This window comes from Thalassophryne amazonica, chromosome 8 (genome assembly GCF_902500255.1).
Source record: "Thalassophryne amazonica chromosome 8, fThaAma1.1, whole genome shotgun sequence".
Taxonomy (NCBI): domain Eukaryota; kingdom Metazoa; phylum Chordata; class Actinopteri; order Batrachoidiformes; family Batrachoididae; genus Thalassophryne; species Thalassophryne amazonica.
In genome coordinates, this window is record NC_047110.1 from 13,314,406 (window position 1) to 13,333,418 (window position 19,013).

Genomic DNA, 19,013 nt, shown 5'->3' on the forward strand with positions numbered 1-19,013 from the left:
TTTGCGCAGGAATTCATCAAGCACATCGGCCGCGGCCGCGTACTAACACAGAATACCCAGAAACTGTGGAAAGTTGTTCGGCCATAACGAGAGTGTCCACATTTAGCTTGTCATAAGTGAGGGATTCGTCTTCTTCTTCGTCGTTTTTGTGCACGATGCGTCGTGACTCTGTTTCTTCTGTTTCTATGCCCTAGACCTCCGCGGGTTGTCCGCGCATGCGCACATTCTACGATACGATTTGCACAACGGTTCGACATCAAAGATGGCGGGAGCCTCCGACCCACTGGAGGACATGCTCTTCAATGAGGTGGACGAGAAGGCGGTCAGCGACTTAGTTGGTTCCCTGGAGTCTCAGCTAGGCGACGGTAAAGCTCCCGCCGCTTCATTTTCCGACGACAAGCGCGAGGCAGCGCCGGCGGCTGTCAGTCACTTCTCAGGGAAAGTGCGCGAGCAAGTGGGCAGCTCGGAGCAACAACAAGGGCATCCGAAAGCGGCGTTCAACCAGCAACCCGCCACCGAGAGCCTCCCCTCCTCCAACTTCTGTGTGCCCGCCGCGGCCAGCCTGCACCCGGCCGGAGCCGCTCCCCCCCACGGATCCGGCTCCGGAACTTTGAGCGCTCAGTCCGCTAACAGGGCTGCCGTCCTGGGTCCGAGTCCGAGTTCGAGTCCGAGTTCGAGTCCAGCTCCCGCTCCCGGCACCAGGACCTCCTCGGCTGGAAGTTTAAACGGCAGCGCCGCAGGTGGAAAGTTGGTGAACTCTGCTGGTGCACCGGGTCCAGCCGGGTCCGGCACCGTCATAAGTACTGTCAGCTCCGTGGGCTCCTCCGTGGCCCCACGGCCTCACTTCCCTGGACTCCAAACGTCTGTGGCTTCTCTTGCTGCAGTTCTGCAAAGGCACCCCAGCCCGGGACCCCCGGGGTCCCAGAACGGGGTCGAGCCCAAACGTGCCCCTTCCCCGTCGGCCCCTGCGTCTCAGGTCATGAACCACAGCAGCCCCCTGATCCACAGCAAGGCGCTGGTGCCCAGCCAGCCTGCCAGTGCCAGCATCCTAGGAAGCAGCCCGTCTCCTCAGAGCGGGGCTGCTGGGGTCAAGCCCGTGGTCAACGGCCTCGGTCAGCCTGCAGTAGCTGTCATGAGGCCGCCAACCTCCGCTGTGGGTTCCGCCAACATCCAGCAGCAGAGACCCGGGTTGGCGGTGAGTCCGAGCAGGGCGGCTGCCCCTCAGCCTCAGGTGGCTGTCCGGCCCCAGCAGCAGACCACCATCCAGCTGCCCTCCGGGTTCACCATCCCTTCAGGTGAGAACACATGGCAACGCTCAGGACCACAGGCAGCTGTTGTCATGACAAGACTCATCCTCACCTGCCTTAGAAAAGATTCAAAGATGGACACAAACTTTGTTATTCCCTCAAAGAGTTCTGAGTGCACCTTATAGTTTGGCTGGAGCTAAAGAATCCAAATCTCATCGGGTACTGCCTTCCAGCTGTCGCTCACACACACACGTTACTCAGGGCCACTGTTCTGACTGGCAGTGAGCTGGTATCAGTAGCTGACCTTTGACCTTAACCTTAATCCATGTTAGTGCCACAGCTGAGATGGACAAAGGCCACATAAACCTGAACCTGGACAGGAACCATCAGGGACCTTTAGATGGTTAATAAATGTGATCATTAACAAAATAAGACGATTGACAACCTGCAGTCACACAGCTGCTGCTGATCATTAAGGTTAAAGGTGGTCAGGTGGGTTTTGGTTTCCTGGTCCTGCACCACATTTGACTAGCTGGATGTATGTTCATCCAATCAGGAACATTTCCAGCAAACGTCATCTGAGTCATTTACTTGATGCACATTTTTTTTCTGGAAAATTTAAAGAAAATTTAAAGCACATATTTAAAATGACACAAACACCTCCAGTCAAAAAAAAAAAAAAAAAAAAGCTCCAAAATGTAGGATAAAGTTGAGGTTTATTACACCAATCCTTCACATGCTTAAAATGCTTCCAAACAAAAGAACAGCAATCTGAAGCAAAAGGAGTTTTTCAAATCTGTAACATTTGTCAACATCATGTTGCTTGGTGCCATCAGTCAATAAAAATAATCATGTACCCAAAATCTACCGCAGATGTACACCAACCTGACAGTGTCATCAAAATGTTTGTGCAAAGATACTTATTATTGTTATTATTATTATTATTATTCTGTATTGCTGAAGTCATACATTTACAAACACCTTGGTTAAAAAAACCCTTCAAATTCAGTTTTCCCAAAGTTGCACATTTCACGTTAATTAATTCACAGGACGTCTGCGAATCAGACACCTGTTTTTAAATTTTTCCCTTTCCCTTCAGTTCTCTGGGATTCATCTCCGGTTTGACTTGGGAATTACTTGGGAAGACTCAGAGGAGGAGTATCACTTGTACTGTGAGGGAATGTCAGCTCCAATATTTTGGCCATGTGTAACGTTTCTCTGAGCACGATTCTATACGTAGGTGTCTCAGTTGTTGAGTACCCCGGCAGCTGGAGAAGGCCAAAGACACGCCCACATTCTACCCGGCTGTGGCAGATAGATGGTTACTTTGGGGAAGTGGGGATAGACTGGTTGTCTGCCCGTGTGGTTGCAGCACGGGACCTGTTGGTGCAGTAGATGCGGCACCAGCACGTGCCTCCAGACCGAACCCGGGCCTGCCTTATGAATTTCCAGTTAATGGTCCTTGTTAAAGGTGTAGATTAGTTCCTTCGCAGCCAGACACCACCTCAGCGTCTTTCTCCTTCACGACTGGGATGGTGTTATTTACGTTCAGAGCTTCAGACTTCTTCCTGCACACATAACGCTGTTGTGATGGTAAAATCTCATCTGACCTTCTCAGCTTCTAAACTCTGGTCCTTGTAATCAACTACACGTTTCTGTTTTTTTTTTTTTTAAGTGTTTCAGGTCATTGTGATGTGTCCTCGCTCGCTCGCTCTCTCTGTCTCTCTCTCTCTTCAAGGTGCATGAAGTCACATTTGTACTTGATGCCTCCAACTCCTTTATCAATGACTTAGTTGTGATCCTGATGCTCTGTTGGACTTTGGGGGCAGAAGTTCAATTTCTGGGAGTTACTTTGGGCTTCCTCCCTCAGTCATTTAGAGTTTGTGTGGTTCAAAGCTTCTTATATTTTGGTGCAAAAAGATTAAACATTTGCTTGTTGTACAGTGGTCCCTCGTTTATCGTGGGAGTTACGTTCTAAAAATAGCCCGTGATAGGTGAAATCCACAAAGTGGCCAGCGTTATTTTTTACAATTATTACGACGTTTTAAAGCTGTAGAACCCCTCACTACACACTTTATACACTTTTCTCAATCAGGCATGAACATTTTCTCACTTTTCTCTCGTGTGTAAACACTGTCAAAGTTCAAACCTTAGTAGAAAAATAAGACCAACTTGTTTTCAGGCCCAAACATTTGTTTGAGAAATAAAAATAGAACGTTTTCCTATAAATAATTATGATGGCTTTTAGAACTAACGAATTTAATTTTAACGATCAACCTACGAGGTTGGACACATAAGAAATTATTAATAGTGACTGACCAGTATTTCACAGTTCCTCTGATCGCGCCTCTTCGTCCTGGCGCCGCTGCGCTGTCACGTGTTTTTCCACTGACTCACATCTCGCTGCAGGTGTCTTTTTCCGAGTGTAGAACACAGTTATGGGTAGTTGTTGGCGCTCTTTTTTCTTCTGGGCGAGAAGATTCTTATAAACAGACACGCACAATGCCCATGCTCTCCCTTCGCGGTGTCGCGACCGGCTGCTTGATGGGGCCGCGGAACACAATGCACTGTAAAAAAAAAAAAAAAAAAAAAAAAAAGCATGCAAAATTGGACTAAAAAAATCAGTGAAACAGCAAGGCCGCGAAAGGTGAACCGCGTTATAGCGAGGGACCACTGTACCTTGAAACTGTTGGAGATGACTTCATGGAAAAACTGTCAGAAGACCAACATTTTGCTCCAGAGGATTAATTCTTTAGAGATCTCAAACACATGAAGACACTGTTTGCACAGCTCGGCACTTAAATACAGCCAAAGGTTCCCCAGTTACCCCTGACTTAATATTTCAATGGGGGATTTTGAAGTTGCGATAGAGCAGCTCCTACGCGCATGCGTGATTATGTCACAACTCTGTCTGGTTAGGGAGATGTGGTTTCGGTGAACAACAAGAACTGTCAAGAAACTTTCTCGTGTGTGTTTGGAGTTGTGTGGAGGTAGGAATAGTCTTTTGAGTGTTTGAATAATGATGTCAGTTGCACAAAGAAATCAAATAGTGAAAACGTGTTCATTGCGCCCAGAATGTTGGTATTTTGGTCGTTGCACTTTCCTAGCAACAAATGTAAAGCCCTGGTCACATGGCACTAACGAAAGGCACCAAAGCCAAAAAGAAACAAGAAATCTGAACATAAGTTGATTTCCGGAGACATCGTTTAATCTGCGTCCAGCTTCGATCGGTCAGCCGCTCTGTGTGGTGTCATAACATCCGATTGGTTAGCCGCTCCGTGAGGCGTCGTAACATCTGATTGGTTAGCCGTTCCGTGAGGCGTCATAACATCCGATTGGTCATAACAAGCTGTTGTTTCTAATGACGCTAAACACGCATGCGAGAGGCTTACTAACAGGAAGTCTCTGTTTCAAGATGGTGGCGCAACTTGAAAATTGTCCATTAGTCATTCACAAGCACCTGCTAAAAGTAACTGTATCAGTTTGTGAAATATTTTGCAGTCTTCGACACTGTGTAAAGAACTGTTCATCCTGGTGTATTCAAGCCTTTGATCCACTGAAAATCTCATGTAGTAAATAAAAACTGAAATAACTTTATGGAAATGAAGGAAGATGTTCTGTTTGATGTAACGTGCATGTGTTTGACAAAGTGAGTGTGAAACGTTTAAGCTAAGGTGAAAATTAAATTTATGCTGTGCTAAAAAAACGAAACAAAAAACCTAAAATGAATTTTTCAGGCACGGTGGTACTCACGGAACTTAAAAAAAAAAAAAAGGTACGTTGCGTGTAACAATGTGAAGCGCTTATAAATGCAAAAGCTATAAAGTCCTGTATAATTCTGATCGTGGTCACTTTGAGTGATAGCGCCTGAGTCCGGTGTTTTCACCTCTTGTAGCTTCAGTAACTCATTGACCGCTGGCAGCGCCCCCTAGCTGATAGTGAGGATTGTACTGAAATGAAACCATCAAGATGTGCTTGTGGCAGTGTTTATCTTTAATTCAAGGGGATCAACAGAAATATAACATTTGCCATCGATAAGTTACATTCTCATTTATACACGGTCTCTCAATTTTCAGAGCTCATAAACAAACTGATGATTTAATGAAAATGATTGCTTTTAAACCCAATTTTATTTTTTTAAGACAAGTCAGGATGGATAGAATAGAATAGAGCCTTTATTGTCATTGCATATATATACATACAATGAAACTTGTCCTCTGCATTTAACCCATCCTAATTACAGTTACACATAATCTAACCACTAGGAGCATGAATATAGGACACATGAATATTTCTGAGCCACTGAGTACTGTGTGCCATTAAGAGATGCAAACAGTATGATTCTATATTCGTCTGTACTACTCAGAAGTTGAAAGGCACAATTTGAATTGTGTGTGTGTGTGTGTGGGGGGGGGGGGGGGGGACATAATGTTTTTTTTTTTAAATTCTTTTTTTAATTCAGTTTTACATGTTGAACAGGTTTGTGGTTGTGTGAACAATCCTTAAGGAGCTGAGCTCTGGAAAAATACTGAATAGTTTATACACAGAATTACCCAATGGGGTCATTCCATATGAAATCATCCAAAATAAGGGGAAGTCCCAGTTTTATAGTTTGAGAATTGCCTGGTTTTGATATATTTTGTAGCTCATGTTAAGAGAAGAAGAATGGTCTTGGTGGCAGCTCAATATCTTGTTTCGTTTAGATTCTATGGGGGGGTTGAAAAAGGGGGCGTGTCCGTGTTAACCCTCTGTGTTACATTTGAGACCATGTTTACTTGGCCATAAATCAAAAACTAGAAAAGATATTAACTTGATATTTTCAGAATTTGTTTATTCTGTCTTAAAGTTTATGTAAAATGTACAGTTGAAGAAATTAAACCCCTGGGGGCCATGCAATTAATTACCAAAAAATGGAATTTGGACAAAATGTACCGAAGTGTGCTGACTTTGATGTGCATTTAACCTTATTTGCCTTGTCATGTGAAAAATGCTCTTTGGCATGTTGGTAGTACTAATGTTAGGCTTCCTTGAGATGCAAAGAACACCACCACAATGTCTTTAGATTTTGCCCATAATTAACCATTTTCCGGCTATTTTTACCAAATATGTTCCTTTGGTACCCCCTTTTGGGCATGCGGGCATCTTTTGATTTTTGTTTTGTTGATCTCAAATGAAAGGTCTTCATTGGAACTTCAAATTAAACGTGGTACCAACATCTAACAAAGAGGCCTGATGGGAAAACAAGTGCCCTCTTTATTGGTAATCTTCAGTTTTCAGCTTAATCAAAAGGTACATGAAAATGTACATACATTGCTACATTATAAACAATGTCTGTATCACTGATTAAACAAAGCACAGTAACTAATGTTTAGCTAGCTGTACATAAGCTATGCCCATGCATGGACTAACTTAAGTTCACGCAAAGGTGGTTATTAATCATATTAATGGAATTTTTCCTTAATGTTTACTTCAGACTTACCTTGCATAGGTTTGCTTGCGACAGGGATCATTCTTAAAAACACCGATCTCTGTCACAAGCAAACCTATGCAAGGTGAGTCTGAAGTCAGCATTAAGGAAAAATGGATTCCATCCATGTTTACCCATTATCGCAACGTATGCATGTGGCATAATGGCGTAGGATGCGCATTGTCAAGTGCAGCAGAAATCAAACACATCACCCCACAACATTTATTGTTCTTTGATATGAAAAATTGGAAGAAAAAAAGAAAGTTCCACAGTTCTCATGTTTCATGACTAATGTACAGGAGATATAATATATCTGATATAATGTCTGTAACTTGGCCACTCCTGGCGTCATACAAAACCACAACTCCACTCTTCACCAGACGTTTTCTGTGAATCCACAAACACACAGTTCAGCTCTTCCTGTCCTACTCCATCAGCACTTTGAGAGAAAAAGTCCCACCTGTCATGCTCCTCGTACCTGGCATGAAACCATTTTGTTGCTCCCAAATCCTCACGTCTGCACTCATCCTAGTTTCTGCTGCTGTTTCCCATCACTCCATGCTGTGGGTGATTGACTTTGTCTGGCTGTGGTTACCATAGCTCTTCACATCACGCTTATTCTTAAAAATCAGTGCTGGTATATTTTTTCCTCCACTACTCAGACATCATCTCACTTTGCATGATTTCTTAAATAATCTCGTCCAGCATCTTCATGAATCCAGTGGTATGTCATCTGTAACTTGTCTTCTTTGTTCATCAACTCCTCCTCCTCCCTGCGCTGACTCAACCTGCTTGTCAACATATTTCCATCTGCATCCTTCGTCACTTTAACCACTTATACACGTCCTTTCCAGCGCAACCCCTCTGTCTTTCCAATTAACACAAGTCCTTTTCTCCTCCAGTCATGTCTAAATTCACATGCCCTTTCTTTAGGCTTGACAAAATGTCAAGTCACTTTACACCACATGTCCTTGTAGTACTCTCTACTTTATTCAGCTCTTTGATTATCCCAGTTCTTTCTCACCAGCCTCTTTCTCCACATACTTTCTTGAATATCATCATCCCACTAGTCTTCCTGGCCATCTCCTTCACCACTTAAGCAGTAGTTGCCCACTTGTCCAACATATCTTCCTCACTACTGAGTGTCTGTCTCACCTCCTTTCTGAATTTCATCCAACAGTCTTACACTTTTCCTCTTCTTCACCTCCAAAGTCATCTTACAAACCACCGTCCAGTGCTCTCAAGTTGCCCCCATCTTACATTTTCCCTCTGGCAGATCCCGAGCAGCCGGGAAAGCAGGCCGACTGGGTGACTGTGAGGAGGAAGCATAGTTCTAAACAGAATCCCCGTGTACACCGCCAACCCGTTCACATCTCTAACCGTTTTTCCCCACTCGACGACACACCCGCGGAGGATCAAACTCTGGTTATTGGCGACTCTGTTTTGAGAAATGTGAAGTTAGCGACACCAGCAACCATAGTCAATTGTCTTCCGGGGGCCAGAGCAGGCGACATTGAAGGAAATTTGAAACTGCTGGCTAAGGCTAAGCGTAAATTTGGTATGATTGTAATTCACGTCGGCAGTAATGACACCCGGTTACGCCAATTGGAGGTCACTAAAATTAACATTGAATCGGTGTGTAACTTTGCAAAACAATGTTGGACTCTAGTTTTCTCTGGGCCCCTCCCCAATCGGACCGGGAGTGACATGTTTAGCCGCATGTTCTCCTTGAATTGCTGGCTGTCTGAGTGGTGTCCAAAAAATGAGGTGGGCTTCATAGATTGGCAAAGCTTCTGGGGAAAACCTGGTCTTGTTAGGAGAGACGGCATCCATCCCACTTTGGATGGAGCAGCTCTCATTTCTAGAAATCTGGCCAATTTTCTTAAATCCTCCAAACCGTGACTATCCAGGGTTGGGACCAGGAAGCAGAGTTGTAGTCTTACACACCTCTCTGCAGCTTCTCTCCCCCTGCCATCCCCTCATTACCCCAACCACGTAGAGATGGTGCCTGCTCCCAGACCACCAATACCAGTAAAAATCTATTTAAGCATAAAAATTCAAAAAGAAAAAATAATATAGCACCTTCAACTGCACCACAGACTAAAACAGTTAAATGTGGTCTATTAAACATTAGGTCTCTCTCTTCTAAGTCCCTGTTAGTAAATGATATAATAATTGATCAACATATTGATTTATTCTGCCTTACGGAAACCTGGTTACAGCAGGATGAATATGTTAGTTTAAATGAGTCAACACCACCGAGTCACACTAACTGCCAGAATGCTCGTAGCACAGGCCGAGGCGGAGGATTAGCAGCAATCTTCCATTCCAGCTTATTAATTAATCAAAAACCCAGACAGAGCTTTAATTCATTTGAAAGCTTGACTCTTAGTCTTGTCCATCCAAATTGGAAGTCCCAAAAACCAGTTTTATTTATTATCTATCGTCCACCTGGTCGTTACTGTGAGTTTTCTCTGTGAATTTTTGACCTTTTGTCTGACTTAGTGCTTAGCTCAGATAAGATAATTATAGTGGGCGATTTTAACATCCACACAGATGCTGAGAATGACAGCCTCAACACTGCATTTAATCTATTATTAGACTCAATTGGCTTTGTTCAAAATGTAAATGAGTCACCCACCACTTTAATCATATCTTAGGTCTTGTTCTGACTTATGGTATGGAAATAGAAGACTTAACAGTATTCCCTGAAAACTCCCTTCTGTCTGATCATTTCTTAATAACATTTACATTTACTCTGATGGACTACCCAGCAGTGGGGAATAAGTTTCATTACACTAGAAGTCTTTCAGAAAGCGCTGTAACTAGGTTTAAGGATATGATTCCTCCTTTATGTTCTCTAATGCCATATACCAACACAGTGCAGAGTAGCTACCTAAACTCTGTAAGTGAGATAGAGTATCTCGTCAGTAGTTTTACATCCTCATTGAAGACAACTTTGGATGCTGTAGCTCCTCTGAAAAAGAGAGCTTTAAATCAGAAGTGCCTGACTCCGTGGTATAACTCACAAACTCGCAGCTTAAAGCAGATAACCCGTAAGTTGGAGAGGAAATGGCGTCTCACTAATTTAGAAGATCTTCACTTAGCCTGGAAAAGAGTCTGTTGCTCTATAAAAAGCCCTGCGTAAAGCTAGGACATCTTACTACTCATCACTAATTGAAGAAAATAAGAACAACCCCAGGTTTCTTTTCAGCACTGTAGCCAGGCTGACAAAGAGTCAAGTTCTATTGAGCTGAGTATTCCTTTAACTTTAACTAGTATGACTTCATGACTTTCTTTGCTAATAAAATTTTAACTATTAGAAAAAAAAAATTACTCATAACCATCCCAAAGACGTATCGTTATCTTTGGCTGCTTTCAGTGATGCCGGTATTTGGTTAGACTCTTTCTCTCCGATTGTTCTGTCTGAGTTATTTTCATTAGTTACTTCATCCAAACCATCAACATGTCTATTAGACCCATTCCTACCAGGCTGCTCAAGGAAGCCTACCATTATTTAATGCTTCGATCTTAAATATGATCAATCTATCTTTATTAGTTGGCTATGTACCACAGGCTTTTAAGGTGGCAGTAATTAAACCATTACTTAAAAAGCCATCACTTGACCCAGCTATCTTAGCTAATTATAGGCCAATCTCCAACCTTCCTTTTCTCTCAAAAATTCTTGAAAGGGTAGTTGTAAAACAGCTAACTGATCATCTGCAGAGGAATGGTCTATTTGAAGAGTTTCAGTCAAGTTTTAGAATTCATCATAGTACAGAAACTGCATTAGTGAATGTTACAAATGATCTTCTTATGGCCTCAGACAGTGGACTCATCTCTGTGCTTGTTCTGTTAGACCTCAGTGCTGCTTTTGATACTGTTGACCATAATATTTTATTACAGAGATTAGAGCATGCCATAGGTACTAAAGGCACTGGGCTGCGGTGGTTTGAATCATATTTATCTAATAGATTACAATTTGTTCATGTAAATGGGGAATCTTCTTCACAGACTAAGGTTAATTATGGTTCTAAGGTTCTGTGCTAGGACCAATTTTATTCACTTTATACATGCTTCCCTTAGGCAGTATTATTAGACGGCATTGCTTAAATTTTCATTGTTACGCAGATGATACCCAGCTTTATCTATCCATGAAGCCAGAGGACACACACCAATTAGCTAAACTGCAGGATTGTCTTACAGACATAAAGACATGGATGACCTCTAATTTCCTGCTTTTAAACTCAGATAAAACTGACATTATTGTACTTGGCCCCACAAATCTTAGAAACATGATGTCTAACCAGATCCTTACTCTGGATGGCATTACCCTGACCTCTAGTAATACTGTGAGAAATCTTGGAGTCGTTTTTGATCGGGATATGTCATTCAATGCGCATATTAAACAAATATGTAGGACTGCTTTTTTGCATTTGTGCAATATCTCTAAAATTAGAAAGGTCTTGTCTCAAAGTGATACTGAAAACTAATTCATGCATTTATTTCCTCTAGGCTGTACTATTGTAATTAATTATATCAGGTTGTCCTAAAAGTTCCCTGAAAAGCCTTCAGTTAATTCAGAATGCTGCAGCTAGAGTACTAACGGGGACTAGAAGGAGAGAGCATATCTCACCCATATTGCCTCTTTTCATTGGCTTCCTGTTAATTCTAGAATAGAATTTAAAATTCTTCTTCGTACTTATAAGGTTTTGAATAATCAGGTCCCATCTTATCTTAGGGACCTCATAGTACCATATCACCCCAATAGAGTGCTTCGCTCTGACTGCAGGCTTACTTGTAGTTCCTAGGGTTTGTAAGAGTAGAATGGGAGGCAGAGCCTTCAGCTTTCAGGCTCCTCTCCTGTGGAACCAGCTCCCAATTCAGATCAGGGAGACAGACACCCTCTCTACTTTTAAGATTAGGCTTAAAACTTTCCTTTTTGCTAAAGCTTATAGTTAGGGCTGGATCAGGTGACCCTGAACCATCCCTTAGTTATGCTGCTATAGACTTAGACCTGCTGGGGGGTTCCCATGATGCACTGAGTGTTTCTTTCTCTTTTTGCTCTGTATGCACCACTCTGCATTTAATCATTAGTGATTGATCTCTGCTCCCCTCCACAGCATGTCTTTCCTGGTTCTCTCCCTCAGCCCCAACCAGTCCCAGCAGAAGACTTCCCCTCCCTGAAGCCTGGTTCTGCTGGAAGGTTTCTTCCTGTTAAAAGGGGAGTTTTTCCTTCCCACTGTCGCCAAGTGCTTGCTCACAGGGGTCATTTTGACCGTTGGGGTTTTTACGTAATTATTGTATGGCCTTGCCTTACAATATAAAGCGCCTGGGGCAACTGTTTGTTGTGATTTGGCGCTATATAAATAAAATTGATTGATTGATTGATTGATTACAGTCTCTTCTATTTCAGATTCCATCTCTTGCATACTACACGCCAGCCACTACTCTTATTTTCATGGGTACACTTTATACCACATCATCTAACTCAATTTAGATTTTTTTCTCTTCTCGTTTACACCTTAGGTGCAGGACATATCCACTGATGACATTTTATTGACTGCAAGGTTCATTCATCATTATTACTCCTGCAGTTTCCTGCTTCACACTCATCTCAGGCTGAATTACACAGTTACAACCTCAATTCAATGAAGTTGGGACGTTGTGTAAAATGTAAATAAACAGAATACAATGATTTGCAAATGATCTTCAATCTATATTTATATTCAATACACCACAATGACAATATATTTAATGTTCAAACTGATAATGTAAATATTTGCTCATTTTGAATGTTCATGGATGCCTGCAACACGTTTCATAAAAGCTGGGACAGTGGTATGTTTACCACTGTGTTACATCACCTTTCCTTCTAACAACACTCAATAAGTGTTTGGAACTGAGGACACTAATTGTGAGTGTCTGAGTGGGTATAAAAGGAGCATCCCTAAAAGGCTCAGCCGTTCACAAGCAAAGATGGGGCGAGGATCACCACTTTGTGAACAACTGCATGAAAAAATAGCCAACAGTTTAAAAAACATGTTTCTCAATGGTCAATTGCAATGAATTTAGGGATTCCATCATCTACAGTCCATATATAATCAGAAGATTCAGAGAATCTGGAGAACTTTCTATACGTAAGCGGCAAGGCTGAAAACCAAGATTGAATGCCCGTGACCTTTGATCCCTCAGGCGGCACTGCATTAAAAACTGACATCATTGTGTAAAGGATCTTACCGCATGGGCCAGGAACACTTCAGAAAACCATTGTCAGTTAACACAGTTTGTCACTACATCGACAAGGCAAGTTAAAACTCTACCATGCAAAGCAAAAGCCAGACATCAACAACATCCAGAAATGCCACCGCCTTCTCTGGGCCTGAGCTCATTTTTAAATGGACAGACGCAAAGTGGAAAAGTGTGCTGTGGTCTGATGAGTCCAAATTTCAAATTGTTTTTAGAAATCAAGGACGTTGTGTCTTCTGAACAAAAGAGGAAAAAGACCATCCAGATTGTTGGCCAGGGCAAAGTTCAAAAGCCAGCATCTGTGATGTTATGGGGGTGTGTTAGTGCCCATGGCATGGGCAACTTACACATCTATGATGGCACCATCAATGCTGAAAGGTAATCCAGGTTTTGGAGCAACACATGCTGCCATCTGTTTTGAAACACAAGGTTCGGTCAGATCGGCACACAGAAATGATCACACAGACCTGCATTTTGCTAGAATAAAAAGGCGTATATTTATTCCCCACAAAAGCAGTTACATCAACACAAGTGGTTGCAGCGCATTTTTCTCTTACCGTGACGCCTTTAAGGTGGAGAGCCAACACCTTCAGCAGAGTGCGCCTGTCAACCGGCCTGGGCGTTCGTACGTTAAACCCGCAGCAGACTCGTTGAAGCATGGTTCTACTCCCTCTTTTCTAGTGTGTCCGCGAAGGGAGGGTTGAGTGGCCAACTCAACCTCCCTGGCGCACATAATTTCTTTAATCAACAGGCATCTGAAAGTTATTTCAAAGATATAATAAAAGCAGTTCTTCACTCCCAGTTCAGAATGATCCCAGCATGCTTCACTCCAGGATCGTTATGGCTACGAAAACAAAGTCGTGCTATCAGTGTTATAATAACAAGTACATCCAGCTCTTCGCTCCCAGTTCAGACTGACCCCAGAGTGCTAAAACAAATTAAACACAAATACATCTCAGGGTTACGTTAAGACAGGTGCAAAACAGCACAATAACATTTATTATACACCATCCAAGCAACGTCTTTTTCAGGGAGGTCCCTGCTTATTTCAGCAAGACAATGCCAAGCCACATTCTGCACGTTACAACAGCATGGCTTCATAGTAAAAGAGTGCGGGTACTAGACTGGCCTGCCCTGCAGTCCAGACCTGTCGCCCATTTGAAAATGGTGGCACATTATGAAGCGTAAAATACGACAACAGAGACCCTGGACTGTTGAACAACTGAAGTCGTACATCAAGCAAGAATGGAAAGAAATTCCACCTGCAAAGCTTCAACAATTAGTGTCCTCATTTCCGAAACACTTATTGAGTGTTGTTAGAAGGAAAGGTGATGTAACACAGTGGTAAACATACCACTGTCCAGCTTTTTTGAATCGGTTGCAGGCATCCATTTCAAAATGAGCAAATATCTGCACAAAAACAATAAAGTTGACCAGTTTGAGCATTAAATATCTTGTCTTTATGGTGTATTCAATTGAATATAGGTTGAAGAGGATTTGAAATCATTGTATTCTGTTTTTGTTTACATTTTACACAACGTCCCAACTTCATTGGAATTGGGGTTGTATAATCATGATATTGGCCTGTGTGATTATGCAATCATTGAAAGGGGCAATTTCAATGTATCAGTCGCCTTGGCGCACTGCACTGAGTCTGTGCCACAGTGCATGTGCCACAGCATGGCACATACCTTATTCACACGTCTGAGGGCCTTGGACCGAGCTTCAGCCCACCCCCCTTTTTGAAGAAAGTTGGTTACACGCCCCTTTAAATTGAATTGATATTGTTTTAGTTAAAGTTTATTAAATGCCACACAGTCTCCCTGATGTGGTTCTCTGTCTGCCCAACACCTGCATCATACCTTTGTGAATCCTCTCCTTGCACTTTCAGTTATGTAAAAAGCAAAAAAATCACATTAAGCCCAAATTTGTTCCCTCGTTGGGTTCATTTACTAGTTAACCATGTCACATTGACTTACAGTCTTTACAAATGTAATGTCGCATTAAACTGCATGTGTTTGGCACATGTAAATGTTTCTTACTTTAGCTTGTTGTAATACAGACTGTACATTGCTCATAATCCAGTGTGTACTTTTTTTTCCTTTTGTTTTTTGCGCTCCCTGTGTGGTGAAACACTTCTGCCTTCAATGATTTTATAGTGACATGCATCCGAGAGAAAAGCTGTCATTTTACCACCTCCACAAATCAGAATGGAGTGCAGTACTTCACCGCTCCATCATCCAAGCTCACTCCCTGTTGAGATATAACTTTTCTTCTGAGTACAGTGCAGTATCACTACCTGCATTCTTGTAAAACCTGGATTATATTGTTTTGTTTTGTTTTTTAGCACTTGGCTAAGTTTTTTTTTTTTTAATAAATACAGCCTAACACTTGTGTGTGTTTTGTTATTTCTTGTTTAAACACCATTAACTTTAGATCCTGGGGTTAACTGACAGGTGGATGTCAGTCCTTGTCTTTTTGGTCTGTTTTCCTTTGTTGTGTTTTGTCAAACTTGCTGTTGTGTTTTGTCATACGTGAAATAATCTATTTTTAGATATGCTGTTTGTAAATGATTTTCATACTAAGCATTATTCAAGTTTCTTTCTTTCTTTCTCGGTCACAGCTTTACACATTGTACTTGCTGCCTGCAGAAGCAGCAGCTCTTTGCTGGTTCATGTTTTTTATTCCTATTTGGAGGTGTTCTTTCTGAAAATTGTCAGAATTGTATACCGTATCCCACTTAAGTCATCTTCAATGCTACGTAAATGTGTAAGATGTATTTGGAACAGAGGCGACTATCTTAAGTCGTGACTAGCTTCCTGCAAAACTGGTTGGAAGAGCATTCTGAGTCATTGGCTGTTTAGTTTGTTACTGTTTTGCTGGTCAATGAAACTACTTAACACTGTGTCCTTCTCTTTCAGGCATGGTTCTGGTTCGGACAGAGATGGGCCAGCTCGTGATGGTTCCTCAGCAGATGCTAGCCCAAGCACAGGCCAAGACGCAGCAAACGGTGGCCAACATCTCCCAGAGACCTGCAGCACCCACGGTTGGGAGCGCCATTCGGGTTAGCACTGCCAGCACGGTATGTTGGCTCATACGTAACTGCCATTAACACTTGCAGCCCTGTAGTTTTAAGGTATTTCAAAGTTAGAAATCAATCCCACCTGCCAACTTTAATTCAGGAGTTTCAGGAAAATATCACATTACAATTACAGCACTTTTTATACACAGTCCGTCCATTTTCAGAACCTGTAAATTATTTTGAACAAACTAAATATAAGAATTAAGTTCAATGTAAATCCTCACTTTTGCAGCCAGTTTTTAGATAAGTCGGGGATGGATACATAAACATTTCCAAGTTGCTGAATTTGTCACTTATTAAGAAACACAGACAATGTAGTACTGCATGGTAAAGCCACCTGGACTGGACATCTCTGAAAAACTGAGTGACTCCAAGAATGAGGTTAGTGAGGGAAGCCAACAAGACACACATGACAGTTCTGAAGGGGTTATAGGCTTCTGTGATGGAATTCAGTTCTTCAGCTTTCTGGTGGAGTGGAACAGAGAATATTTTCTTCAAAAGAAGATTGGAAATTTCAGCTACAGTTTGCTAGAGTACATATGGAAGACTGTAGCTTAGACTTGATGTGTTTTCTTGTATTATTGTCCTTTTTTGCTCTGTATTAAAAAAAAAATGTAAATGCTTAATGCTGTATTTTTGTTAAAACTCTTGTCTTAAAGCTGAACATCTAAACTTCAATCCCATTGTGATTGCTCATGATGTCAATTATCCAGTTTCAACTCCATTGTGGTGGTCTATAGTGGGGGTTGACTGACTGTCGATGCCAATAATTGCTCAACCCCTAGTGTACGGAGGCAGAACTACATGATGTGTTAAATGTGTCAGTGCCCAAATAGTAATGGGCCTGCCCTTCTGATATCCATCCGTCCGTCCATCCATTTTCTGTACTCACTTGAGTTAAGCGTCATGGGGGCTGGAGCCTTTCCCAGCAGTCATAGGGCATGAGACACCCTGGACAGGATGCCAGTCTGTCTCAGGACCATGACATCCTTCTGATATCATGCTATCATTTCCTCAAAAATGCTGAAAAGCTGATTCATTAAAAAAAAAAAATGGACATGAGAATAATGGAAATCATTTGCTAGATATTAAAGCTGCAATGAAACATTTGAAATGACTTTGCATCATAGTTGTTTAAAACATTTCAGAAGTTACTTTGCAGTTAATGCACATCTACTGTAAGAATCATAATAATAGTGCATTAGATTTGTCCTGAAGGACCAGTGGCTCCTGATGCATTGGTACTGTAGTGATAACAGACAGATTTCTGTAACTCCCACAGCATGACAGCGATAGCTAATAATGACATTTAGTTTTAGTTATGATTATGTTTTGTTTTTTCTTTCTTTCTTTCTTGAAAGACATAATCAAAGACTTTTGTTTCTCTGCACAGTGTTCAGATGCTGTTTAAAAATACAAAGCCACAGTTGTAAGAGATAAAAGTTTATATATCTTCGTTATAAATGTTTTAGACAGTTTTTCAGTTGTTGGATTCTTGACACAAATCGGCATTTAATGTTAAAATTACCGTCACTTGCTGATTGTCTGATTTAGTCTTTTTGCTGTTCCCTGTCAGTTTTTTGGAGATGGGTCGCTCCTATTTGTGATGTTGTTGAGGATTTTGATTTTCTATTCAGTGAAATGAGGAAACAAAAGAATGTGGCCTCAGGATGGCGTGTGTGGCCGCTTGATATTGTTGAATGTGTCACATGGTACATTTTGGAAATGGTGTAGTGGTGTTAATTTTAAAGTAGTCCAAACTGCGAGTTGGACTACTTTAGTAATACTGTGAGAAATCTTGGAGTCATTTTTGATCAGGATATGTCATTCAAAGCGCATATTAAACAAATATGTAGGACTGCTTTTTTGCATTTACGCAATATCTGTAAAATTAGAAAGGTCTTGTCTCAGAGTAATGCTGAAAAACTAATTAATGCATTTATTTCCTCTAGGCTGGACTGTTGTAATTCATTATTATCAGGTTGTCCTAAAAGTTCCCTGAAAAGCCTTCAGTTAATTCAAAATGCTGCAGCTAGAGTACTAACTGGGGACTAGAAGGAGAGAGCATATCTCACCCATATTGGCCTCTCTTCATTGTCTTCCTGTTAATTCTAGAATAGAATTTAAAATTCTTCTTCTTACTTATAAGGTTTTGAATAATCAGGTCCCATCTTATCTTGGGGACCTCATAGTACCATATCACCCAATAGAGCGCTTCGCTCTCAGACTGCAGGCTTACTTGTAGTTCCTAGGGTTTGTAAGAGTAGAATGGGAGGCAGAGCCTTCAGCTTTCAGGCTCCTCTCCTGTGGAACCCAGCTCCCAATTCAGATCAGGGAGACAGACACCCTCTCTACTTTTAAGATTAGGCTTAAAACTTTCCTTTTTGCTAAAGCTTATAGTTAGGGCTGGATTCAGGTGACCCTGAACCATCCCTTAGTTATGCTGCTATAGACTTAGACTGCTGGGGGGTTCCCATGATGCACTGAGTGTTTCTTTCTCTTTTTGCTCTGTATGCACCACTCTGCATTTAATCATTAGTGATTGATCTCTGCTCCCCTCCACAGCATGTCTTTTTCCTGGTTCTCTCCCTCAGCCCCAACCAGTCCCAGCAGAAGACTGCCCCTCCCTGATCCTGGTTCTGCTGGAGGTTTCTTCCTGTTAAAAGGGAGTTTTTCCTTCCCACTGTCGCCAAGTGCTTGCTCACAGGGGGTCGTTTTGACCGTTGGGGTTTTTACGTAATTATTGTATGGCCTTGCCTTACAATATAAAGCACCTTGGGGCAACTGTTTGTTGTGATTTGGCGCTATATAAATAAAATTGATTGATTTGAATCTCTTTGCATGTCTGTTTGAGGTGAATAGGTGCAGATCCATTCAGAGTTCAAACTGTGAACATACAAAATTCTAAGAAGGTGTGAAATGCTGAAGTTTGGCATGTGTATCAAGAGGTAAAATTACATTACAAATG

General features: G+C 41.9%; 1 protein-coding gene across 1 annotated transcript in view; it reads left to right on the plus strand.

Annotated features, from left to right (window-relative positions):
- The first annotated feature begins 262 nt into the window (after positions 1–262).
- LOC117515424 (transcription initiation factor TFIID subunit 4-like) overlaps positions 263–19,013 on the plus strand; it is a 106,262-nt gene continuing 87,511 nt past the window's right edge. Inside the window, 2 exon segments of the mRNA XM_034175990.1 lie at positions 263–1,295; positions 15,885–16,045. Of these exon segments, the coding sequence (XP_034031881.1) occupies positions 263–1,295; positions 15,885–16,045 (1,194 nt within the window).